The sequence below is a fragment of the Myiozetetes cayanensis genome, unplaced genomic scaffold (assembly GCF_022539395.1).
Source record: "Myiozetetes cayanensis isolate MyiCay16 unplaced genomic scaffold, myiCay2020 scf600, whole genome shotgun sequence".
NCBI lineage: Eukaryota > Metazoa > Chordata > Aves > Passeriformes > Tyrannidae > Myiozetetes > Myiozetetes cayanensis.
In genome coordinates, this window is record NW_026087855.1 from 1 (window position 1) to 25,679 (window position 25,679).

At 65.2% G+C, this 25,679-nt stretch overlaps 3 protein-coding genes across 3 annotated transcripts; 2 read left to right on the plus strand and 1 right to left on the minus strand.

The window, feature by feature from the left end:
* Positions 1-14: 14 nt before the first annotated feature.
* RAPGEF3 (Rap guanine nucleotide exchange factor 3) lies at positions 15-6,884 on the plus strand (the record flags this gene model as incomplete). The annotated part of the gene is made up of 18 exons (XM_050337290.1): positions 15-128; positions 813-993; positions 1,569-1,647; positions 2,237-2,387; positions 2,472-2,548; positions 2,845-2,884; positions 2,995-3,076; positions 3,152-3,298; positions 3,392-3,489; positions 3,648-3,773; positions 3,872-4,053; positions 5,012-5,102; positions 5,202-5,252; positions 5,372-5,459; positions 5,585-5,649; positions 5,854-5,908; positions 6,045-6,116; positions 6,633-6,884. Coding segments are annotated over 18 exons (1,818 nt in total), but the record flags the coding sequence as incomplete, so codon positions are not given.
* A 1,699-nt stretch (positions 6,885-8,583) lies between these two features.
* Positions 8,584-15,011, plus strand: ENDOU (endonuclease, poly(U) specific). The gene is made up of 9 exons (XM_050337287.1): positions 8,584-8,641; positions 11,471-11,605; positions 11,718-11,753; positions 12,319-12,490; positions 12,613-12,812; positions 12,988-13,101; positions 13,181-13,287; positions 13,880-14,022; positions 14,655-15,011. The coding sequence occupies exons 1-9, from the start codon at positions 8,584-8,586 to the stop codon at positions 14,767-14,769; spliced, it is 1,080 nt and encodes a 359-aa protein (XP_050193244.1). The 3' UTR covers positions 14,770-15,011.
* Positions 15,012-24,268: 9,257 nt separating this feature from the next.
* On the minus strand, positions 24,269-25,268 carry NEUROD4 (neuronal differentiation 4). Its single transcript, XM_050337288.1, is given in 2 exon segments — positions 24,269-25,105; positions 25,107-25,268. Coding segments are annotated over 2 exon segments (999 nt in total).
* Positions 25,269-25,679: the final 411 nt, after the last annotated feature.

A 25,679-nucleotide genomic window follows, 5' to 3' on the forward strand; every position in this document is an offset into this window, starting at 1 on the left:
GCACGAGGGGACGATTTCGGGAGCTGGCGCTGGTGAACGACGCGCCCTGCGCGGCCACCATCAAACCCATGGGAGCAGCACGCCACTTCCTGCGCGTGGACAAGGGGCACTTCCACCGCATCCTCAAGGTGGGGCACGGGGAGGGGGCTTTGAGGGGCTTTTGTAGGGGGTTAGGGGGTTTGGGGGATTTTGGGGGTTTATGGGGGTTTTTGGGGTTTGGGGTGAGGGGGCCACACGGCCGCTTCCTGTGCATGGACAGGGCACTTCCACCGCATCCTCAAGGTGGGGGCACAGGGGGGCTTTTGGGGTAGGATTTTGGGGGCTTGGGGGTTTTGGGTTTTTGGGGTTTGGGGTGAGGGGCACACGGTCACCCCTGCGCGTGACAAGGGGCACTTCCACCGCATCCTCAAGGTGGGGGCACGGGGGGGGCCCTGGGGGGCTTTTGGGGGGTTATGGGGGGATTTTGGGGGGCTTTTGAGGGGGGTTTTGGGGGGTTTGGGGTGAGGGCCACACAGCCACTCCCTGTGTGTGGACAAGGGGTGACTTCCAGGGTGGGGAGGGGGCTTTTGGGGGAGCACAGGGGTGGGTTGGGGGCCTCGTGTGGGGGCTGAGGAGGGACATGGGGGTCTCAAGTGGGTATTGGGGGCAGGTTGGGGTGAGAGGGGCCGGGGTGCCCTGGGGAGGTGGGTCAGGTGGGTTTTGGGGGTGGCACACGGGGGGGTTTTGGGGTCTGCCCCGCTCTCCTGAGGGACCCTTCCCCCGTATCCCAAAAAATCCCCGGGGATATCCCGGCTATCCGGAGCATCCCCCAGGACGTGGAGGCCAACACGGTGAGGCTGAAGGAGCACGGGAAGGTGGTGCTGGTGCTGCAGAAGGACCTGCAGGGCGGGGGTTCCTCCGCCCGCTACTCCGTGGTGGCCGGGACGCCCGAGAAGATCCTGGAGCACCTGCTGGAGTTCATGAGGCTCGATGCCACCCTCTACGACCCCGTGGGTAGGTGGGGGGTCCCTGGGGGGCCACCCCAGAGCCACCCATAGAGGGGTGGGGGGGACCAGCATCGAAATTATCCCAGAATTTTTCCCGGCGTTCCCACCCCAGTCCCGGGCAACTTTCCAATCCACTCCCATCCCAGGCTGCTTCCCAGGCTTTTCCTGGGGCTCTCTGGGCATCCAGAGTTCCATTCCAGCTTGTCCCAGTTTGTCCAGGACCTTTCCCAGCATTCCTGTTCCAATCCCACACAACATTCCCAATCCATTCCCATCCCATTCCATCCCGCTGTTCAACCCCTGAAGCTGCTCCCCCTCACCCTGAAATCCCTAAAAATCCCCAAAAATGGGGCTGGGGGAAGGACTCGGCCCCTCTCCCACATTTTCCCCATCTCCCTGCACCTCTGGAGAGGGGAAATCCAGGCCAGGTGGGAACCAGGAGGTGTCCCCAGTGGGTCACAAATCCTTGGAGCCACCTCCCCGGGCTTCAGGGTCCCCCCCCCGTCCCCCAGAGTGTCCCCAGGGTCACTGTGTGTCCCCCCCAGGGGGGTGTGACAGTGACAGTGTCCTGGTCCCTTCCAGACACCCTGCTGGGGGATTTCCTGCTCACCTACACCGTGTTCATGCCCAGCTCGCAGCTCTGCAGGGCTCTGCTGCACCAGTATCCTTCTGGGGCTGCAACTGGGGGGCACTGGGCTCTGGTCACCCCCCCCCGGGGACATGTCACTCCCCCCAAGGGAGCTGTCACCCCCCTGGGGACCCCAGTTCTTCCCAGAGAGGGGGATCAGACACTGGGAGGGGCTGCCCCAGAAGAGGTGGGGTCACCAACCCCTGGAGGGGTCTGAGGATGGGGGTGGCACTGGGTGACAGGGTGGGGGTGCCATGGTGGGGTTTGAGTCCCTGGGAGTGACACTGGGTGACATGGGGGTGACGGGGTGGGGTTGGGTCCCTGGAGGTGGTGCCAGGGTGGGGGTGACAGGGTGGGTTTGGGTCCCTGGGGGTGGCACTGGGTGCCATGGTGGGGTTGGGTCCCTGGAGGTGGCCCTGGGTGCTGTGCTGGGGGTGCCAGGGTGGATTTGTGTCCCGGCCTGGCCCCGACAACCTCCGGGCTCTTTCCCCACCCGGCAATTCTGCCACCCCCTTTCCCCTCCCGCCCCCTCCCACCCCCCACCTTTTTGGAATGAAAGAACGGGGTGGCCCATCCCTCGGGGGTCCCCCCCTGGCGCCTGGCACCCTTGACCCCGCGTCAGGTTCCGCTCGGAGCCGCTGGAGGGCTCGGAGCAGGACAAGGCGTCGTTCGCGCTGCTCAAGCGCCGCAAGATCCTGCGCCTGGTGGGGCAGTGGCTGCTGCTCTATGGGCGGCTCCTGCAGGGCGACCGCGGCACCACCGCCCTGCTGCAGGTATGGGACAGGGCTGGGGGGTCAGGGGGGGTCGCAGGGACCACCCCAGTGCTGATTATCCAGCCCTTTATCCCCACCACACAGAACCTGGCGGACCTGGCGAGCCGCGACCCCCGGCTGGGCGGGCTGGGGCAGGAGCAGGAGCGACGGCGGCCACGGGGGTGAGTCCACATCCATCCCCCCTTCCCTCCCCTTCCCCCAGGAGGTTTTGGGGGGGTCCTGGATGAAGTTGTGCCCCCCCCCTCACCCCCCCCAGGGTGGCTGTGTCCCCGTGTCCCACCCCCTGTGTGTGTGTGTGGTGGGGTGGGGGGTTGTGTTTCCCTGTGGAGGGATTGTCCCCACCTTGTCCCCACCTGGGCCAGGGTGTTCCCAGCCATGGGGAGGGGGTCGGGGGGGGCAGATTTTGGGGTGGGAATTGTGTGTCTGGGCTTCACCCTCCACCTTCATCCCCCCCCAGGCTGGAGAACGGCGACGGCAGCGCGTCCCCCCAGCCCAAGGTAGGGGTCACCCTGGGGCGACAGGGGGTGTTTTTTGGGGGTCTGGGACCCTCAGCAGGAGGGGTGTCAGGTGGAGCCACGCCCCCATAGTCCATCCCACCTCCCTGCAGGCACGGAGCTCGGGGTGCTGGCTCGGTGGGGCGGAGGAGGCGGCTGCGGACGGGGGCTGCGCCTTGAGAGCCCAGGACAAAGGTAGTGCCACCCTGGAGGGGGGACCGTCCCCTGGGCACTCCTGCCCCGCTGAAACCCCTTTCACCACCCCCACAGTGCCCTATGAGATCTACAGAGCCGACCACTCGTGCCTGGTGGCGGTGCTGCCCGTGGCCGCCTCGGTGCGGGAGGTGCTGCGGGCGCTGGCCCCGCGCCTGGGCGGGCCTGGCGAGCACGTCCTGGTCAGGGTGAACTCCTCCGGAGGTCAGTGGGGCTCTCTCAGGGCCAAGGGGGGGCATTTCCACACCCCCCATCCCCATGCCCAGCCACGATTTGGTCCCTTTTGTCCCCCTACAGACAAGGTGGGGCTGCCCCCGGACGCCGTGGGGGTGTTCACGGCGCTGGGGCTCAACGAGCGGCTCTTTGCTGTGACCATGGACGAGCTGGGCAGCCTGGTGAGACCCTGGGAGATCCTGCAGAGCCCCCAGCATCCCCCAGGGTGGGGTTTGGGTTGGGGGTGTCCATCCCTCCCTCCCTCCCTCCCTCCCTCCCGGGTTGGTTTTAAGGGCAGGAGGGGCTCAGTTTGGGGGGGGGTTTTCTCTGCTGTGCACAGACCCCCCACCCCGAGCAGCTGGGCCCCCACGTGGGCTCCTCGGACACCCTGGAGCTGATCAGCTCCAAGGACCTGGCGAGCCACCTCACGGACCACGACTGGAGCCTCTTCAGGAGCGCCCACCAGGTCGGGTTGGGGGCCTCCCATGGGGGACGGGGTGGGGGGGGATGATTTGGGGACCCCCTCCCCTCACAGTGCTGACCTGTGGGGCCGGGCTGGCGCAGGTGGAGATGATCCACTACATCGTGGGGCCGCAGAGGCTGCAGGAGGTGACCACGGCCAACCTGGAGCGGGTGCTGCGGCGCTTCAACGAGCTGCAGTTCTGGGTGGCCACCGAGCTGCTCCTGTGCCCGGACGTGGCGCGGCGGGCGCAGCTCCTGCGCAAGTTCGTCAAGGTGGCGGCTCAGTGAGTGCCCCGGGGGGGGTGAAGAGATGGGGGTGACCCCACACGCACACACCCCACACACACACCCCACACACACACACCCCACACACACACACCCCACACACACACACCCCACACACACACACCCCCAGCCCAGCCTTGGTCCTGGACCTGCTCCTCTCACCCTGACTGTGATGCTGATCCTGTGCCTGGCCCCATCCCTGTCCCTCTTCCTGATCCTGTCCCTGTTCCTGATCCTGTCCCTGTTCCTGTCCCCATCCCTGTCCCCATCCCTGTTCCCATTCCTGTCCCTGTTCCTGATCCTGTCCCTATCCCTGTCCCCATCCCTGTCCTTATCCCTGTCTTCATCCCTGTCCCCATCCCTGTCCCCATCCCTGTCCTTATCCCTGTCTTCATCCCTGTCCCCATCCCTGTTCCCATCCCTGTCCCTGTTCCTGATCCTAATGCTATCCCTGTCCTGTCCTTGTTCCTGTCCCTATCCTTGTCCTCATCCCTGTCCTCATCCCTGTCCCTGTTCTTTATCCTGTCCCTGTCCCCTCCCTGTCCCTGTCCCCATCCCTGTCCTCATCCCTGTTCCTATCCCTGCCCCTGTCTCCTTCTCCTTCTCCCCATCCCTGTCGCAATCCCTCTCCCTGTTCTGTCCCTGTCCTGCTACTATCTCCCTGTCCCCCTTCCTGTCCCACTCCCCATCCCCATCCCTGTCCCCTCCCTGTCCCTGTCCCCATCCCTGTCCCATCTCTGTCACTGTCCCATCCCTGTCCCCATCCCTGTCCCCATCCCTGTCCCCCTCCCTGTCCCATCCCTGTCCCCATCCCTGTCCCCCTCCCTGTCCCTGTCTCCCTGTCCCATCCCTGTCCCTGTCCCATCCCTGTCCCCATCCCTGTCCCTGTCCCATCCCTGTCCCATCCCTGTCCCATCCCTATCCCCATCCCTGTCCCATCCCTGTCCCCTCCCGCAGCCTGAAGGAGCAGAAGAACCTGAATTCCTTCTTCGCGGTGATGTTTGGGATGAGCAACACGGCCGTCACTCGCCTGGCCCGGACCTGGGAGGTGAGGGGGGGTCTGGGGGGGACAGCAGGGTGGCCTGGGGGGGGTCTCAGGGGTGGCAGATCGGGGGTCCCAGCCCAGTGACCCCCTCCCCCCGTGCAGAGGTTGCCCCACAAGGTCCGGAAGCTGCACTCGGCACTGGAGAGGATGCTGGTGAGCCCGGACCCTTCCCACCCCATATCCCCCCTTCCCGGCGGGATTCACCCCTGGAGAAGGGCACAGGGGTGCCTGTGACCCCCCTCTCACCCCCTGAGGTCCCTCTGCACCCCCAGGACCCCTCGTGGAACCACAGGGTCTACCGGCTGGCGGTGGCCAAGATGAGCCCCCCCATCATCCCCTTCGTGCCCCTGCTCCTCAAAGGTGGGTCCTGGGCACCCCTTTTTGGGGGGGGGTTTGTGAGGGGAGGGGTGCTGGGCACCCCTCTGGGTGCATCCAGCCTTTCCCAGCACCCAGGAAAGCCCCATCTGAGCCCCAAATCCCCCCAGACATGACGTTCATCCACGAGGGGAACCGCACGTGGGCCGAGAACCTCATCAACTTCGAGAAGATGGTGAGGGGGGACCCCACCCTGGGGGGTCCTGCTGTGCCCCCATCGCCTGGGGGGGCCCATCCAGGGCTTCTCCAGCAGCCAGGACCCGTCAGGGGGGGTCGTGGCTGTCCCTGCAGCCACAGGGGGTGGTGTTTGTTGAGCCTGTGGGGCTGGGGGGGCGTGGGGGAGACACAGGGGGTGACTCTGTGTGTGTGTCCCCCCCAGCACATGATGGCAAAGACCGTGAGGGTCCTGCAGCGCTGCCGGGGCCACGCCCACCGTGAGTGTTTTGGGGTGGGGGGAGTGTTGAGCCCTCCCCCCTCTGCTCTCTGTGCCCACCCAGGGCTGGGGCTGAGCCCCCCCAGGCTGTGCTGGCAATGGGGCTGAGCCCCCCTCCTGTCCCTGTCCCCTCCCAGCCCCGCTGTCCCCCCTGAGGAATCGCTCCCCGCACCGCCAGGAGGACCCCAAGGCCGTCAGGATCTCCACCTGTGAGTCTGGGGGGGTCACCCCCTCACCCCAAATAAACCTTCCCTGACCCGGGAGACTCCCCCCCAGCCCCATACTGGGTCCCTGAGCCCAGGGAGGGGGGATGGAGAGGGGGCTGGATGGGATCTGGGAGCAGAGGGAGGGGTGATGAGGGGATCCAGGAGCCAAACTGGGGGTGACAGTGAGGTTTGGGAAGGGATGGAGGGGATCCAGGAGCCAAGCTGGGGGTGACAGTGAGGTTTGGGAAGGGATGGAGGGGATCCAGGAGCCAAGCTGGGGGGACAGTGAGGTTTGGGAGGCACAGAGGGGATCCAGGAGCCAAGCTGGGGGGACAGTGAGGTTTGGGAAGGGATGGAGGGGATCCAGGAGCCAAGAGGAGGGGATGGAGGGAACCCACGAACCGGTCCAGGGGTGATGCAGAGGTTTAGGGGGGGATGAGGGGAGATCCATGGGACGTTCCCAGGGGGATGCAGAGGTTGTGGGGGGGGATCCCAGCCCTGCCCTGGCTCTCCCCCCAGGCTCGGAGCAGTCCCTGAGTGTGAGGAGCCCCGTGTCCACCTGGGCCTACCTGCAGCACCTGAGAGCCATCGACAGCCAGAAGGAGCTGCTGAGGCTCTCCCGGGACCTGGAGCCCTGAGGGAGGGAGGGCCCGGGGCCCTGGGGCTGGGTGTGGGGCCCTGGAGAAGGATGTGGGGCCCTGGAGAAGGATATGAGGTCCTGGAGAAAGATATGGGACCCAGAGCAGGGATACAGACCTGGAGCTGGGATGTGGGACCCAGAGAAGGACGTGGGGTCCTGGAGCAAGGTATGGGGCCCTGGAGAAGGACGTGGAGCCCTTGAGCAGGATATGGACCCTGGAGCAGGGATATGGACCCTGGATTGGGATGTGGACCCTGGAGCAGGGATATGGACCCTGGATTGGGATGTGGACCCTGGATCAGGAATGTGCCAGCCCAGCTGTTGGTGGTGGGGCAGCCCCTGGCCCAGCTCTGGGGGCCCCTCTGGGCTCTGGAGCTGTCCCAGAGCTCATCCCTGCAGGCACGGAGATGGCACCAGACAGATGGATCTGGGATGGACAGATGGATCTGGGATGGACAGACAGATCTGGGATGGACAGATGGATCTGGGATGGACAGACAGATCTGGGATGGACAGATGGATCTGGGATGGACAGACAGATCTGGGATGGACAGACAGAGACGACACCAGACAGACGGATCTGCCCGGGGGATCATCGGGAGCCGGGGGGGCTTTGGGCAGGGGGAGCAGAGCAATAGAGGTATTTTTGTAAGCCAGGCTGAGCTGCCCTTTTTGTTCCCCCAGCAGAGACACCCCCTGGCACCTCCCCCGAGGAAAACCCCCCAGGAAAATCCCCCCTTCCAGGAGTTTTTGGCGGGACCCCCCCCCCCTCTTTTTTTCCCACATTCCCGCTTTCTGAGCCTAAAAAATGGGTCTCTTTCCATTCCCTTGGGGGGACTCTCAGTTCGGGGCAAATTTTGGGAGGGGTCTCCAACTCTTTTTCACTGGGTGGAGCACCAGGGGATTCCCCCCTGGAATTCTGAGGGACACTTTTGGATGGGGTCGGTCTCCATCCCGAGCAGGCTCGGCACAGGGTGACACAACTCCCGTCAGGAAAAACCGGGGGAGGACAGGCCAGGAAATGACAGAGGGGTGAGGAAGAGGCCGAGCCCGGTCCCTGTGGCACCAAAGGTGCCCTCCCCGTGCCAGCTGGGACAGCCCCGGGGCCGGGAGGGGCTCCGGGAAGGGGGGTTGGGAATCGGGAGGGGGGTTGGGAATTGGGAAGGGGGTTGGGAATGGTGTCCCAGGTGAGGGGTTGCACTGAGGGGGGATCCCCTCCTCCATCCCCTCCTCCATCCCCTCCCAGTCACCCTTTTTGGAGTGTCCTCTCACTCCCCCCATGACCCTTTTTGGGGTCCCCATACCCGGGGTAGGGAGGGGTTGGGAATTGGGGGGTTCCTGAGGACCTGGAGGCTCCAACCGAGCCTTGTAGGGGGGGGGTCACAACTTCCAGGGGGGTCACCCGAGCTGGGGGAGCTTCGTCACCCCCAAAAAAACCTGTGGGAGGGGGCAGGACGTTGTTCCCACTCAGCACCAGCAACACCGAGGGGTCCTAATCACCAATCCCCTCCTCCCACGGCAAAGACCCCCCCGTGCCGCTCCCCACATCCCGTGGCGGGGGGGATGGTGGTGAGTGGAGCAACACCGGGACAATACAGGATTTACCAGCCCTTCCTCCCACCGCGGGCAGCCTGTAATTAGAGCCGCGCTCCTAATGAGTTTTGGGGAAGTTCGGGCGCAGCCTTTTTGCCCGTGGAGCCCGGGGTGGCATCAAACTCCTCCCTCGAACCCCCCCCGAGCTCCCGGGAAGGGGGGGGGACACCCGCATATAACAGGGAGCAGCACCGGGAAGCGCCGGGAAAAGCGCCCCGGCATTCCCGAGCCGCGCCCATGGAAACCTGGACGGTGCTGCTGGGGGTGGGGATCGCCCTGGGCTGCGTCAATGGCCGTGAGTGATTTTGGGGAGGGGGGGGAAGGGGTTGGAGTGTGTGGGGAGGGGGCTCAGCCTGCACGCAGCATCCCACGGGAAGTGGGATGGGAGGGGAGGGTGGGGACAGGGCTGCCAAAAACCAGGAGCTGGGCTGTGCTGGGACAACTGGTTCCTCTGGAGGTTGGGAATTGTGTGTGTGGGGAGGGGAAAGGTCTGGGGGACTCGGCCTGGGATGTGGTTTATCCACAGGGGGAGATTCCCTGGTGGATCCATCTCCTCCTGGGCTGACACTCCCGGGCTTATCCACCTCCTCCTGGGCTGACATTCCCAGGTTTATCCACCTCCTCCTGGGCTGACATTCCCAGGTTTATCCACCTCCTCCTGGGCTGACATTCCCAGGTTTATCCACCTCCTGGGCTGACATTCCCAGGTTTATCCACCTCCCCTTTCCCTTCCCGCTGGTCCCGAGGGGTCCGGAGGGAGGAGGAGGAGGAGCAAGGGCTGTGGCTCTCAGGAGTGTCCTGCGGTTTCCCAGCTCCATGCAGGAGTTATCCCAGAGGAAAAACCGGGATCAGGGTGCCTGGGGAGCTCCTGGCCGGGCCGTGGGCTGTTCCTGATGGACCTGTTGGGTGGGCCTGGAGCCACTTCCCTTCCCCTGGTCCGGCCACGACGGTGGGGGGAGATTTTCTTCCCTGATTGTCCCACAGACCAAGCAGCTCCCTGTGGGTTGGGAGCACCGGGAGGAGTCACCTTTGGGAAGCCCAGGCTGGAATTGTTCCTGTTTGGAGCTTGTTTGTCCTCCCAAGAGGCCTTTTCAGAGGCCGGGCTGGGGTTTGACCCGGGTTTGAGTCAGGCTGGGGGTTTGTGACTCATCCCCCCCGTGTCCCCAAGGTCACCTCCCAACCATCTCCCACACCCCGGGGGGGGCTGTTGGGGGAACAACACCCCCTGCCCTGGGCCCAAACTGCTGCTGGCAGAGGTGAAAATGGACCCGTTTGTGTCCCAGGAGCTGCTCAGGGGGGGCAGGGAGGGGGCTGGGAAGGGATATTTGCCCAGATTTGCCACCGTTTGTGACCACCCGGGGTGGGGGGGGGATGTCCCTGGAGCCATTTAGGGCCGTGCCATTTAGGGCAGGGAGACCCCCGACCCCAACCCAGGTCCCTCCAGGGGGTGGGGGTGGTGACACCGAGGTGGCTCCTCCGAGTTGTCCCGGCCCCTCTGAGTCACCCCCAGCCCCTGGGGGGGGGAACCGGGGCCGTGCCGGGACCTGCTCGGGCCTCACGTGCCCCGGGAACGGTGAGTGATGTGTGGGCAGCTCCTGCCTTGCACAATCCCGCCGGGAACGCGGCTGGAAAACGAGCCGGGATGAGTGAGCCGGGCTGACTTAGCCCTGTCGTCCCTGGCGTCGCTCGGGGAGGCTGCCCCGGGGAGGGGGGGCTCGGGTGGGGAGTCCCTTGGGTGCCCCATAGGGTGTCCCTGTCATGACTGAGATGTCCCTCTGATCCCTGGGATGTCCCTCCCGTTTGGGATGTCCCTCTCCTGTTTGGGATGTCCCTTTGACCCCCGGGATGTCCCTTTGACCCCTGGGATGTCCCTCTGATCCCCGGGATGTCCCTCTCCTGTTTGGGATGTCCCTCTCCTCTTTGGGATGTCCCTCTCATCCCTGGGATGTCCTTCTGACCCCCGGGATGTCCCTCTGATCCCCGGGATGTCCCTCTCCTGTTTGGGATGTCCCTCTCCCATTTGGGATGTCCCTCTGATCCCCGGGATGTCCCTCTGACCCCTGGGATGTCCCTTTGACCCCTGGGATGTCCCTCTGATCCCCAGGATGTCCCTTTGACCCCCGGGATGTCCCTCTTATCCCTGGGATGTCCCTCTCCTGTTTGGGATGTCCCTCTGACACCTGGGATGTCCCTCTGACCCCCGGGATGTCCCTCTGACCCTCTGACCCCCGGGATGTCCCTCTCCTGTTTGGGATGTCCCTCTGACACCTGAGATGTCCCTCTGACCCCGGGATGTCCCTCTGACCCCCGGGATGTCCCCGCCCGGGCCGTGCCGTGCCAGGAGCTGCCCCGAGGCCACGTTTCCCCCGCCGGAGCCGCAGCTGGGTTGGGCAACCCCGGCGGTGCCTCAGATGGAGGTGATTGCAGGTTTGGCAGGGGTGGCCACGCCTTCTCCCGCAGGGATGCTCCGGAGATCCTGCAGGGATCCCTTGGCGGGGGTGGCAGCTCTTGGGATGCGTCCTGGGACGGGGTCACCTCCCTGGGACGGGGATGGGACACAAAGGGCTGCCGAGGTGGCTTTTCCACCACCTCCTGCTCCCACCGGGAGCCCGGAGCGCCTTCCCCTCCTCCCTGGGGACAAACCCAGCTCCTCGTTCTGCCGCAGCTTCTCCCGGCCGGGCGAGGAGCGTCCCTCGTCCCTCTGCGAGTGACACTCGAGTGACACCCCCCCTCCCCAGAGCCTCGCTGCTATTTTTGGCAGCCAGGCAGGTGCTCAAACAACGCTGTTCAGCACGTGAACAGCTCGGGAAGCGCTTCCCGGTGTTCCCAAAGGCAGGAAGGACACGGGGTGCGTGTCTGGAATGCGGCGGCCCCCTCGGGCAGGGCCCGGGGTGTCCCTGCTCATCCCGGTGAATCAGGAGGGAGCAAACCCGGCCTGTTTCCTGCTGGGAACGGCCCCGACGCGCTGGGCAGAGAGGAGATGTCACCTCCAAGCCCTGACGGCTCTCCCGGGCGGCTCCAAGGCAGGAGGAGTTCGGGCTCTCCGCGGGGTGGGAAGGACGGGATGTGCCCATCTCGGGACCACCCAACCCCAAGGTGTTTTTGTTCCTTTCCCCCCCCAAAGACCTGTACACGGCCCCCGAGTCCTGCGAGGGCCGCTGCGGGGAGCCCCTGAGCGAGGAGGACGCGTGTCATTGTCACCCGCGCTGCGAGAGGCTCGGCAGCTGCTGCGGGGACTACGACAGGCACTGCCGGCCCGGTGAGCCCCCCGGGACGGGGAGGGGGGGATGCGGGGGTCGGGATGGGGTGTGGGGGGTCCTGGGAAGCGCCCCCAGAGCGGCTCCATCACCTTTTCCTTTCGGTCGGTGCAGGTGGGGAAGGGGAGGAGGAGGCAGAGGGAGCCCGAGGTGAGTCCTGCCCAGGGCCGAGCAGGGGATGGGGGGCTGGGGAAAGGGGAGGGGGAACAGGATGAGTCCGTGATGTGCCCCCCAAATCCCACAGAGGTGTCCTGGGACTGTGTCCTCGTGTGCCTGTGCACCCCAAACCCCACAGGGACCCCCGTGGATCGGTGTCCCCAGGGTCCTGTGCACCCCAAACCCTACAGAGACCCTCATGGATCGGTGTCCAAACCCCACAGGGACCCCCATGGATCGGTGTCCCCAGGGTCCTGTGCACTCGTGTCACTCTGGTGACCCGTGACACAACCCAAGGGAAGGGCTGGAGCTGTGCCAGGGCAGGGCCAGGTTGGATTTTCTGGGGGACAGGTTCTTCCCCCAGAGCGTGGTCGGGCACTGAGGGGGCTCCCCAGGGTCTGGTCACGACCCCGGGAGTTGGGATTTTGGGACTAGTGGGATTTTGGGGTTGGGGAGGGTCGGGACGCCCCTGGACCCTCTTCCCCTTGGGGCTCTCAGGGTCCGAGGGGTGCTGGACCACCCTCATCCCCCCCCCCCCCCCCCGGGACCCTCCCCGCAGGGGGTTTCTCCCGGAGCAGCGATTCCATCACGGAGCGGGAGCTGCTGGAGCTGTCGGAGCAGCTCCTGGGGCTGGATCACAACCGGGCCCGGCCCGGCGACATCGCCATCAACCCCCAGCACCGCGCGGGCCCCGGCGAGGAGGGACAGCGGCAGGACCTGTCCCCGCAGCCGTGAGTGGCCACCGGGGGGGCCCCGCGGGTGGCCCGGTGGCCCCCGGGGGGGCGGGGAGGGAGCCCCCTCTCTCTCCCCTCTCTCCCTCACCCTCTCCCCTCCCTCCCCCACCCCCCTCCAGGCTCTACAAACACGTCAACGAGGAGCTGTTCTCCAAGCCCACCTACTCCAGCTTCATTAAGCTGCTGGATAATTACCAGCGGGCCACGGGCAGGGGGGAGGAGGTGACGGCCGAGGAGCTGCGCGAGCAGGACAACTTCCTGGGGGAGGTGATGAAAACCCGGCTCATGAGGGAACTCTTCGCCTTCCTCCGTGACAAAAGTGGGTTGTGGGGGGCCTTGGGGGATCCCCCAGGGAGGGTTCGGAGGGGTGGGAGATGCCCTGGGAAGGGCAGGGCCGGGCTGGGTGATTCCCGAGGGATGGAGGGGAGGGGCAGCCCCGGCCCTGCCTCTCCCAGCACTCCCGGGGTGTCCCACGGCTCCCTCCCCTCCCCCAGACCGGTACGGCTCCCAGGAGGAATTCCTGGAGGATCTGAAGGGGATGTGGTTCGGCCTCTACTCCAGAGGGGACGGGGAGCAGGATTCCAGCGGCTTTGAGCACGTCTTCTCAGGTACAACCCCCTCCTGATGGGGTGGGGGGCACGGGGCAGGGCCTGGGGGGGCTCATCCCGGGGTGTTCTTCGTGTTTAGGGGAGGTGAAGAAAGGGAAAGTGTCTGGATTCCACAATTGGATTCGCTTCTACCTCCTGGAGAAGCAGGGAGTGGTCAACTACTTCAGCCACAACTTCGAGGGGCCGGTGAGTGAGGGAGCCCGGGGGGGGGGCCGGGCAGGGGCTGCAGGTCCTGGGGGTCTGTGATGGGGACAGGACATTCTGGGGGGTCTGTGATGGGGCTAGAGGTCCTGGGGGGTCTGTGATGGGGGCAGCACCACCCCAAACCAGCCTCATCCCAATGGGATGGATCCAGAGCACCAGGGATGGATCCAGAGCCTCAGGGATGGATCCAGGGAACCAGGGATGGATCCAGATCCTCAGGGATGGATCCACAGCACCAGGGATGGATCCAGGGAACCAGGGATGGATCCAGAGCCTCGGGGATGGGTCCATAGAACCAGGGATGGATCCAGGGAATCAGGGATGCTCCCATGGGTGTCCCAGGGGTGGAGTGGGGCGAGCAGGTCCAGAAGGGACAGCCCAGCACCCAGAAGGGTCCCTCAAGCCCTAAGGGAGAGCTCTGAGGCCGGGGGGGCTCCCCTGGGCTCTCACTGGACCCCACCCTGGGTGTGTCCCCTTGGAGGGTGGGAGGGTTCCCGGGGCAGGAGCGGCTCTGGGGGGGTTCCTGGAGCCCCCAGAGTGGGGGTTGTGACCCCCCTGTCCCCCCCTCCCGCAGTGGGACTCGTTCCCCACCGTGCTGGGGCTGCAGTTCAGCTGGGATGGCTTCCACAAGGAGGTGGGATCGGCCTTCATCGGCTCCAGCCCCGAGTTTGAGCTCGGCCTCTACACCCTCTGCTTCCTGGCACGGCCCGGCCGGGCGTGAGTACCCTGTGCTGGGGCTGTCTGTGTGTCCTGGGGCTGTGTCCATCTGTCCTGGGGCTGCCTGTCCTGTGTCCATCTGTCCTGGGTCTGTGTCCATCTGTGTGTCCTGGGTCTGTCCTGGGTCTGTGTGTCCACCTGCCTGTCCTGGGCTGTCTGTCCTGGTCTGTGTGTCCTGGGTCTGTGTCCATCTGTCCTGGGTCTGTCTGTCCTGGGTCTGTGTGTCCATCTGTCTATCCTGGGTCTGTCTGTCCATCTGTGTGTCCTGCTCTATCTGTCCTGGATCTGTGTCCATCTGTCTGTCCTGGGTCTGTGTGTCCACCTGCCTGTCCTGGGTCTGTCTGTCCTGTGTCTGTGTGTCCATCTGTGTGTCCTGGGTCTATCTGTCCTGGGTCTGTCCACCCTGTGTGTCTGTCTGTCAGTCCACCCCGTGCCTGCCTCTCTCTCTCTCTCCTGGCAGATGGGACTGTGGGATGATCCCAAAGGTGGGACTGTGGGATGAGGGGCCCAGGGACGATCCCAAAGGTGGGACTGTGGGATGAGGGGCCCAGGGATGGAGCAGTTTGGGTGTGGGGACACCCCAGACACACCCCCCATGGGGCTCAGGGGTTGACAGGGCTGTGTCCCCACAGGTGTCACCTGAGCCTGGGGGGTCACAGGCTGAGCATCCAGACCTTCCCCTGGACCAAATCCACCTACGGCAGCGGCAGGAGCTTCATCGCCACCGCCTACGTGATGTCACCCTGAGGGGTCACCCCCACCGACCCCCCCCGGGGCTGGGGCTGCCCCCAGCGCTGGTCTGGACTGCTCTGGACTGGTCTGGACTGGTCTGGACTGGTCTGGCTGCAGGAAGTGGAGCTGTGGGACCAGAGGGGGCTGGACAGGACATCGATGGCTGAGCCCTGTGAGGGGACAGAGGGGACAGAGAGGGCCCCCCGAGCCCCCCTGGGTGCTGCAGTCCCCAGGCACAGCAGAAGAGTAGGGAAAGGAGGGGGATTTGCCATGGAAAGGAGGATCCCAGAGGGAAATAAACCTGGACTCTGGCTGGAGATGGGTTTGCTTTCAGTGCAGGAGCTGCTGCTCCCCATGGCCCCCCCCAGCACAGCCCCCCCCCACTCCTTTCAGCCCCCCAAAACTCACCCCTGCCATCCTTCACCTCCCCCTGTCCCCTCTCTGAGCCCCCCAGGCTCTGCCCCCACCTCGAGACCCCCTGTCCCAGTGGGGCAGCCCCTCCCTGGGGACCCCCCTGGGGGAACTGGGGTCTGTGGGGGGCTCATCCCACATCCCTGCACACCTGGGGTCTCCCCGGGGGGCTGCAGGTCCCCAGAGACCCCTCCCCAAACCCCCCACCCACCCAGGGCTGCTCAGGGCTCCAGGTGCTTCTCTCAGCTCTGCACCCTTGAAAGGGGGGACACACAAAACAGAGCCCTGGGGGGCAATGGGACCCCAGGCTGGCACCCACTGAGCCCCCTCGCTGCCCCAGGGTCAGGGAATGACCCCCAGGCTCAGGTGAAGACCCCCAGACCCCCATCACTCAGACCCCCAGAGCCCCCCAGGCTGGCACCCCTCCTGACCCCAATTTGGGCAAGGGGGATGACCCCCACTCCCAGGAGAAGACCCCATCACCCCCCCCTTCCCTGGGGATCCCTCAGCCCCCAACCCCCAGGAAAAGACCCCCATCCCCCTCCCCACCAGGGTCCGCACACTCAGCCCCTTCTCCTGCTCCCTCCCCGCAGGATTTGGGGTGGGGTGGGGTCACCGGGGGTGGAGGGGGTCAAACAACCACCAGCTGCCCCCGGGCTGCCCCCGGCCCCTGCCCGTGCCCCCGGGCTGGCAGCCGTGTCGGGTGGGGGGGTTTGGGGAGGGGGGTTGTCCCAGGGTGACGGTTCCCGGGGCAGAGCCGGGAGATTTGGAGCTTCCCGACAGATGGCGGGGCTGCAGCAGCTCCTGGGGAAGGGCTGGGAGTCCCCACACCATCTGCCAGGGGTCACAGGTGACCCCCAGACCCCGCCGCGGGGGCGTGTTGATGGGCGGGGGGATGCCAGAGCTTGATTTATAGAAATGCACCGGGAAATCGGGCAGGGGGAGGTTTTTGGGGGGCGGGTGTGGAATTGGGGTGGGTGAGGGGGTCTCCCTGCATCGGCTCCCTCCCGTGGGCGTCTGTGCCTGGAGGTGGGGTGGTCCACGCCCAGGAGGAGACCCCCGGCAGCCCCGTCACCCCACAAAGTTCTGGGGGTCCCCCAGACCCCTCCCACACTCGGGAGAAGTCCCCAAACACCCTCATCGCTTCCCAGAGCTCTGGGGGTCCCACAGCCCAGGAGAAGACCCCCACCCCACCCCCAGCCCACCAAGGGGTGATCCCGGAGCCATTTGGGGGGGTGTGGGGGGGGTCCCAAATGTGTGGGTTCCCAAGGGTGGGGGGTTCCCACTCCTCGGGGGATGAGGAGGGTTCCACCTCCAGCTGAGCCCCCCCTTGGGGGGGGGAAGGGGGGGGCCAAGCCCTGCGGCGTCAGACCCCTAATCCGGGCCCGGGGGCGCGGAGCGAGGAGGCTCCTTAATCCCCTCCCGTAACCGATCCGGCCGTAAATGCCCCGATGGGGCCGCGGGCGCATCTGCTGCGACAGCGCCCGGCCCTGCCCCGGCCTCGGAGGATGAGAGGAGGCGGGGGGGAAATTCGCTAAACCATTTACGTGGAGCTGCCGGGACGGGATCCCGGCTGGAAGCGGTGACATCCCTGGGCTGATCCCGGGGAGATAAAAAAACCCCAGCCAAGACGCTCTGGATGCGACCACTACCCCTTTTTTTTTGGAGGGGGGTGTTTCAGGGAGGTAAAAATGCCCTCCCCCAGCCCAGGGATGAGCCCCGCGCTCTGCTCCGTCCCCGTGGACGGGCGGGATGGACGGGGAGGGGTTTTCCTCCCTCTGGGAACTGAGAAAACGACCCCAAATCACCCAAACCCTGACACGGACTGGGGGGAGGAGATGGCAGAGAGACCCCTCGGAGCATCCCCCCTTTCTCTCCCAGCCCCCCAACCCCCCCGGGGATGCAGCGGAGAGAGGGGACAGGATTTTGGGGCTGGTAAATCCTCCCTTTTACGGTGATTTACCCCGGGGATGGAAGGGGTGGGGGAGAGCAGAGCAGAACCCACCCTCCCCGAGCCCCCGAGCCCCCGAGCCGCGCTGGCAGCTGGGCTGGGGGTCCCCCCCGGAGCAGAGGTCACTGAGGGAGCGGGGTCGGGAGCGGCGGCCGTTGGTCCAGATGGACACGGGAAAAGGGAAAGGGGAGGGAAGGGCGGCACGTGCCGGGGTCCCGCCAGCGATTTTGGGCAAGAAGGGAGGGCAGAGACCCCCTCCTCCCTTGCGCTGCCACAAAATCCCCCACCCCCCGCGAGGTGCGGGGTGAGGTTGTTGGTGCCTCAATCTGCTGTTCCCGCATCCCCGGGATGCTCCTGCGGGGATCAAACCAACGGCGTGGGGCAGAACCAGACCCGCAGCGCGACCCCCGCGGGGTCCGACACCCCAAAACCTGTCCCCAGAGAGATCCGACACCCCAAAACCTGTCCCCAGAGAGATCCGACACCCCAAAGTGTCCCCCGAGGGGTCCAAAACCCTAAACCTTGTCCTCTGGAGGGTCCAACACCCCAAAGTGTCCCCGGAGGGGTCCAACCCCCCAAAACCTGTCCCCAGAGAGATCCGACACCCCAAAGTGTCCCCCGAGGGGTCCAAAACCCCAAAGTGCCCCCCGAGGGGTCCAACCCCCCCAAACCTTGTCCCCTGGAGGGTCCAACACCCCACAGCACCCAGGTAGGAGGGCACGGCGAGCACCACAGGGGTGGGCACCGCGCCCACCCCACCCAGGACCGCGGGCACTGCCCCCCCGGACCCACGTGCGGCTCGGGGTGGGCACATCCCCGTCCCCGGGCACTCGCCCTGCCCGCAGCTGGCCCGGGGGTCGTTGGGGAGCGAAGCCCGGGGTTTGGGGAAGGGGGAAGGGGAGGGGGTCGCGTCCGTTGCCCCCCACGCCCCGGCTCGTGGCCAGGAGCCCGCGGGGCCCCCCACGCACCTTGAGGGGGGGGGGGGACGCCGAGCCAACTGTTCCCCCCCGGCGGGCGCGGCCCCGGCTTAATCCAATCCATCAGGGGGGTAATGAGCTATGAAAGTGCGGATTCAATTAACGGGGGACGGCGGCGGGAGGAGGAGGCAGCGCCCGGCGGCAGACGGAGAAAGGAGCCCGCTCCCCTCTGAAAGGCTCCATCTGTGCCGCCCCGGCCCTTTGTGCTCCCTGAAAGAGCCGCAGCCGCTCACACAACATACATAAATAAATAATAAAAAAAAAAACCGCCGAGGTCCCGGCGGGCGCTGGAAAAGGCTCCGGAGATCCCGCTGGGAAACTGAGGCACGGGGGAAAGGGAGAGGAAGGAGTTTGGAAGCCGCCGGGATGGGGAAATGGAGCAGCCGGGCTCGGGGCTCGTTGTAAATGGGTGGTTCGGGGTCGGTTTGTGGGGTTTGTGCCCACACGGGGATCGTCCTGGAAGGGTTTGGGGTTGGGAGGGGACTTGGAAATCGTCTCGTTCCAGCCCTGCCGTGGGCAGAGACACCTCCCAGGGTGGCCTGGGACACTTCCAGGGACCGGGCATCCTCTGGGAAATCCGTTCTAGCCCCTCTCCACTCTCCCAGGGAGGAATTCTTTCCCAAAGTCCCGTCTAAACCAGCGCGTGGAACTCTGGAATGGTTTAAAGCTCATCCTGTCCCACGGGCAGGGGCTCCTTCCACCGGCCCGGGCTGCTCCAGCCTGGCCCGGGACACTCCCAGGGATGGAGGATCTGCCGGGAATGAGCCTCCCTGGAGCATCCCGGAGCTGCGGGGGGCACAGGATGAGCCCCCGAAATTCGGGTTATTCCTCAGGGCTGGGCCGGTCCTGCCTGACCCCGGGAGGGTGGGGGGAGATTCCCACTCGGTGACATCTGAGTGTCCCCCCCGGCTCCAGGGGTGATCCCGGTGTGGGCACGGGGCTGGATCCAGCGAATTTGATCCTTGGAGAAGCGAACCCTGAGCTCGCAGGCAGAGGAAGGGCAAGAACGGGAGCCCCGGGGTTCTCCCTGGGTGCCGATGCCGCGGGGAAAGGGGGACAATCACCCACCCTCTGGAATTCCCCTGGGCTCGTTCGGGCTGGAAACGACCCCCTCCCAACCCCCCCCTCCACCCCCAGAGGCTCCCGCCTGATTACAACTTGGGAGGGATTGGCCCCGGGGGCGAGTTTTTAAAGACGGGATTATTGCTGTACAAATTCTGATTAAAGCGCCCCCCGAACCCTCCCGCCACGTCGTTAAGCCGGGCTCTAATCTCGCCCCGGCAGCAAAGACTCCGTCAACAGCCCCCGAGCGCTGCCGCCGCTTCATCTGCCGCGGATTAACCGGCAGGTCCCCCCGAACTTGGATTTTAATATCAAAAATAAACCGAACCCGGGCGGTTTGTGTGTGTTTCTGTGTGAGTGTTGGTCCGAGCTCGGCGGCTCCTCCTGGACGCGCTCCCGGCCTCTCAGCCGGGCAAAGGGGCTCCCTGGAATTCCCGGTGCTTCCCTGGTGTGGGATTCCCACTGGGAGCTCCTGGTGCTGGCGCTGGGATGGGGGGGGAGGAGCCCCAGTCCCGTCCCAGTAAGGCCCGAGCTGGGGGGCAGTTGGTGCTCCCAGCCCTTGGTGACATTCCAGGAGGATTCCTGCCCACGTGGGGTGGATTGGGATGTGGGATGGATTGGGATGGCCGTGGGGTGGCTGTGGGATGGATTGGGATGTGGGATGGCTGTGGGGTGGATGTGGGGTGGATTGGAATGTGGGGTGGATGTGGGATGGATTGGGATGGCTGTGGGGTGGATGTGGGGTGGATTGGGATGGATGTGGGATGAATTGGGATGTGGGATGTATTGGGGTGGATGTGGGGTGGATTGGGATGGATGTGGGATGGATTGGGATGGATTGGGATGGCTGTGGGGTGGATGTGGGGTGGATTGGGATGTGGGATGGATTGGGATGGCTGTGGGATGGCTGTGGGGTGGATGTGGGATGAATTGGGATGTCGGGGGGACCTGGGAGGGCCGGGATGGCCCCCCCAAAGGGCCGGGAACGCTGCAGCACCGCCGGGCTCAGCAGATGCCGGGGGAGCCTCTCCCTAATCCCCCTCTCCCGGCTCCGCAAACAGATTGAAACGAGAGGGATTTGTGGAATTCCCCACCCCCCCCCAGGAGCCCCGTGCCAGCCCCGGGATGTGCGCCTCGTCCTGCTGGAGAGACAAAACCCACCCCGAAGGTCCCAAACACACCCAAAAAAGGGGGTTTTGCCCCCACCTGGGCTTGTCCCCAGCCCCGTTCAGCCCCGGGGGCAGCAGCTCCTTCCCGGCCCATCCCGCTTTTCTGGGGTCACTGCGGTGCCACCAGTCGGAGCTCCCACCCTCCAACCCCCTCCCTACCGACCAGGAGGAAAGTTAGTTGCCAAAATCTGCCGTCCCCGAGGGGGAAAAGACGATTAAACCCGGGGGAATCAAGAGTCTGATATTCCGGCTTAGTGGGAAAATCCTGGTGGATTCCCGAGCCGGCCACATTTGGAGCTCGGGGTGGCTTCCCGGCGTGATCAGATTACAGGCAAATATCGGAATTACGGCTCTTAAAGCCGGGCTTTAGAGGGGCTTAGCAAATTATCCAGCCCCGGGCACCCCCCAGCCCAGCCAGGGAAAGAGCAGGCTGGGGACCCTCGGAGCTGGGAGCTGCTCCCAGCAGGGCTTTTTTCCCGGGATGAGCGTTCCCAGGAGTGCCTTTCCACGGCGTGTGTCCGTGGGGATGCCCTGGGTGGGGTGGGAGGTGAAGCTTCCTCGGGAATGGGGGTTGTTCCCGGCTCGGATGGTCACGGTGGAATCACGGGAGAGTTTGGGAAGGGAAAGGGACTGGAAAAACGATCCCGATCCCAGGGGCAGGGACAGCTCCTGCTATCCCGGCTTGCTCCCTGGACGCTCCCCGGGGCTAATTAGTGCTAATTGGGCGAGTGCAGCCGATGGACCCGGCTCAGTTTTGGGAGAGAGGGGTGTGGGGGGGGTACCCCTCATATCCCCCCCCCCCTCCCGCAGCTTTAGGGGGTCCTCGCAGGGGCCGCACCACCATCCCCAGGACCCCCGGGAGGAGGCTGGGGGGGCTGTGGGGGTGGAGCGGGACCCCCACGAGGGACCCCCGTGAGTCAGAGGGGTGACCTGGGGTGCAGCGAGAGCGCCAGTTCTCAGCTCCCAGCCACGCGGGGGGGTCACCCACGCTGCGTGTCCCCCCCTCCCACGCGCGTGTCGGGGGCCAGCTGTGCCCTCGGCCCGGCCTGGCACGGCTCCTCTCCGCCCCTCCTGGCACGGGCCGGGGCTGCTGGAAGGGGCTGGCCCCGCCACGCGTGCCCTGGGGGGGACCTGGCACCGAGCGGGGCTTTGGCCACGGGCCGGCGTGGGAGGGGGGAATGGGGGGGCTCGGGGGCACAGCTGGACCCCCCCCGGCACCGGCTCGGCCTCATCCCAGCGCTCACTGGGGGGTGAGGGGATGGGGGGTCGGGGTGGCCGGCTGGGTGGGAGCTGGGGGTCCGCGTGGGTGTCACGACCCGGGGATTGTTGTCCCTGTGTGTGGGGAGGATCAGATGTCACGCACCCGACATGGGAAGGGTGTGTCCCCCCTCCACGGATCCCACACGGGGAGGGGAGGTAAGACCCCCCCCCCCAGGAGGGGCATCCATAGGGACGGGGAGGCCGGGCAGGTCCACGCCCGCGTGGGTGCATCCCAGGTCACTCCACGCCCGGGTCATTCCACGCCCGGGCTCGTTCCATCCCCAGGAAGGGCCATCCCAGGTCTCCCCATCCCCATCCCCCCCAAAACCACCCCTCCCACCTCCCCTCCCTCCACCCCTCCCCACGCGCGGTGGCGCCTCCGTGGCAGCTGCAGGGGCCCAGGAGATCCCCCGCGATGCCGGAGCCCCGGGAGAGCCCCCCCTTTGAGCCGGGCACAGCTTGCGGGGCCGCCGCGGCTCCCCGGGCTGCGGCGCAGCGCGGGCGCGGGGGACGCCGGGGACGCGGGGGACGCGGGGACGCGCTGAGCTGTGCAGGGCACGTGGAGCGCGGGGTCCCCACGCGAGGGGCCGCGGGGAGGGCCGGGATTGTCGCCAGGCGCCACGGTTTTTGGGGGGTTTGGGGCGCAGCTGGGAAGGGAGGGCTCGGGGGGTGCTGCGAGGGGTCGGGACACGCGGGATTTTCCCCGGCGTGGGGGTGGGGGGGTGGGAGGGGTGGGGTGAAGTCAGGACGTGGGCGCGGAGCGTCCCCGTGTCCTGCGTGGACGGGGAGCAGGTAGGACCTGTCCCATCAGGGCTGGGCTGGACCCCTCTCCTGACACCCCAAATCCCAAATCCCCAGGCTGTGCTAGACCCCCTCCTGACACTCCAAATCCCCCCAAATCCCCAAATCCCCCCAGGGCTGTGCTGGACCCCTGTCCCTAGACATCCCCAAATCCCCGGCTCCCCCATGGATCCACTCCCAGATCTACCCCAAATCCCCCCAGGACTGTGCCGGACCCCTCTCCTGGCACCCCAAATCCCCCTAACCCCCCATAGATCCCAGCTCCAAGCTTAGGGATCCCAGCTGGACCCCCGGATCCATCCTCCCCACAAAAAATAAAGAACACAACAGCCCTGGGGCAAAAGCTGCTTGAAACGAGACCACGACTTTATTTGAGCTAAAAAACCCCAATTCTGCCTTTTTTTTTTTTTTACTTTTTTTTTTGTTTATTTTTTTTACAAAAGGATAAACATTTTCAGTACAAAAGGGAAAGAGCTCAAATCACCTCCCAATTCCCAACTCTATCCAAAAAAACCCAAACAAAAAGAAAACAAAACCAAAAAACAAACAGGGAGTTCTGGCCAGTGTGAGGGACACATCAAAAATAGTCACCTGGATTTTCTCGGGAGACAAAAAAAAAAAAATAAAATAATCGTTGCATAGCCTTGAAAAGTTATTGCTCTGACTCGAGATCCGGGGAGGGGTCGGGAGCTGGGGAGGCAAATCCGTGAAGTGGCCGCTAAATGTCGGAGTTGGGCGTCAAAAATGTGAAATACTCGGGTTTGTCACCCGGGGGGACAAAAAAAAAGGAAAAAAAATTAAAATTAAGTTGCGAGGGCAAAACAGGGGCAAATAAATTAAATAAATAACGGCTAATAAATAATCCTGGGGCACCAGCACTGCAAAAACCACACAGTCTCCACGAAGCTAATTCCCACTACAGGCTCGGGAGTCGACGGGGAAAGGAACCGGGAGGTTCTGGGAGCGAATTCCAAGCCTCGGGAGAGACGGGAGGAGATGAACGAGACCCCTCAGACACAGCAAGGAATAAATAAATGAATAAATAAATAAACCGGGGGTTCAGCCACGCTTTGTTTGGGCAGGGGGGGGCGGCAGGGGAAGGTCCGGGGGCTTCACTTCCAGTCGGGATGAGGGGAGGGCACGGAGGAGCTCCGGGCATGGAGGGGCTTGGGGGGTGGATCCCAAAAACCCTGGAAGGGCCCGGGGGGTGGATCCCAAAAACCCTGGATGGGTCTGGGGGTGGATCCCAAAAACCCTGGATGGGTCAGGGGGGTGGATCCCAAAAACCCTGGAAGGGCCCGGGGGGTGGATCCCAAAAACCCTGGATAGGTCTGGGGGTGGATCCCAAAAACCCTGGATGGGCTTGGGGGGTGGATCCCAAAAACCCTGGATGGGCCTGGGGAGTGGATCCCAATCCCTGGATGGGTCTGGGGGGTGGATCCCAAAAACCCTGGATGGTCAGGGGGGTGGATCCCAATCCCTGGATGGGTCTGGGGGGTGGATCCCAAAAACCCTGGATGGGTCAGGGGGGTGGATCCCAAACCCTGGATGGGTCAAGGGGGTGGATCCCCAATCCCTGGATGGGTCAGGGGGGTGGATCCCAAACCCTGGATGGGCCTGAGGGGTGGATCCCCAAACCCTGGATGGGCTCGGGGGGTGGATCCCCATCCCTGGATGGGCCTGGGGGGTGGATCCCAAAAACCCTGGATGGGCCCGGGGGGTGGATCCCAATCCCTGGATGGTGGACCACAGCATCCCCGGATCGCGGATTGTGACGTCCCTGGGTGATGGACCACGGCATTTCCCCCTGGCTGGGGGGTCGTATCCCCGTCCTGGAAACGCTCCAGAGCCTCGGGAATCGGGAATCGGGAATCCGGGAGGGATTACTCGTTGAAGAGGGCGCCCAGCTGGGGCCCGGCCGCGTGCGGGGGGGGGAAGGGCTCGTAGCCCACCTCCAGCGGGATCTCGTAGCGGGGCACCGAGCCCTGGAAGTGGGGGGCGTGTCCGTGGGGCCCGGCCAGGCCCACCGAGGGGTAGTGGCCCACGAAAGGGTAGGGGGGCTTCTCCAGCTCCGGGGAGCCGTCCTGCTTCAGGGAGAAGTTGCCGCTGATGCTCAGCGGGGGGGTCAGGGGCCCCTCGTAGGGCGGCGGGGAGCAGTCAGGGGGGTGGGGGTGTCCCCCGAAGGGACCCTCGGCCAGGCTCTTGAAGGCGGGGGCGGGTTTGAGGTGCAGCAGGTGGGACTCCAGGGAGCCGTAGGGCGGGCTGGGCAGCCCGGGGGTTTGGTAGCTGAAGGGGTGGCCGCTCAGGGCAGCCTCGCAGGCCGGCGATTTCTCGTCGTGCCTCTCCAGGAGCAGCGCCTGCGGCCCCAGCTGCAGGCACCCCGCCACCAGGTTGCTGGTGGGCTGCGACAGCCCCTTGCAGAGCATCTCCACGAAGCTCTTGCCCTCCGGCGTCTGCCCCGTCTCCAGCACCTCGGACAGGGCCCAGATGTAGTTCCTGGCGAGCCGCAGCGTCTCGATCTTGGAGAGTTTCTGCGTTTTGGAGTAGCAGGGCATGACCCTGCGCAGGTTGTCCAGGGCGTCGTTCAGGCCGTGCATCCGGGTGCGCTCCCGGGCGTTGGCCTTGACCCTGCGCGCCCGGAACCGCTCCAGCCTCGCCTTCGTCATCTTCTTCTTCTTGGGGCCTCTCCTCTTGGGCTTCTCGCCCTCCTCTTCCTCCTCCTTCTTCTTCTTCTTCCTCCTCCTCCTCCTCCCCGGGGCTGTCGCGCTGCTCGGCGGGGCGCGGCCCCAGCGCGAAGGGGCCCGGCCCGGGCTCGTCCTTCAGCTCTGCCCCCCACGGGGGGGTCACCAGCTCGGCCATCTCCTCGGGGCAGCTCTTGGTCATCCCCGAGCTCTGCGACCCTGAGGGGACAGCGAGGTGGGAAGGAATTCCAGAGGGGGAAAAAAGGGTGGAGAAAATCGTCTCCTGGAGACCTCCCCCCCCGCCCTTGGTGCCTACAGAGTCTGATTATTTACCCATCCCTTAAAAAAAAAATCACCTCCTGGAGACCCCCCCGTCTGACCCTGCCCGCTGTTGGTACCCATAAAATCTATTTATCCTCCTCCTTCTTTCTCTCTCCAATAATTTCTGGTGGGTTGTTTTTTTTTAGGGAGGAGGAGGAGGAGCCACCTCAGCCCTCCCCGCGGGCTCTTCCCCTGCACTCAGGGCTTCCAACAGCCCCGTTTTTGGGGTGATTCCAGCTCATTAATCCTCCCCAGCCCCCTCAATCCCGTCTCAGGTGACAAAAGGGAGCTT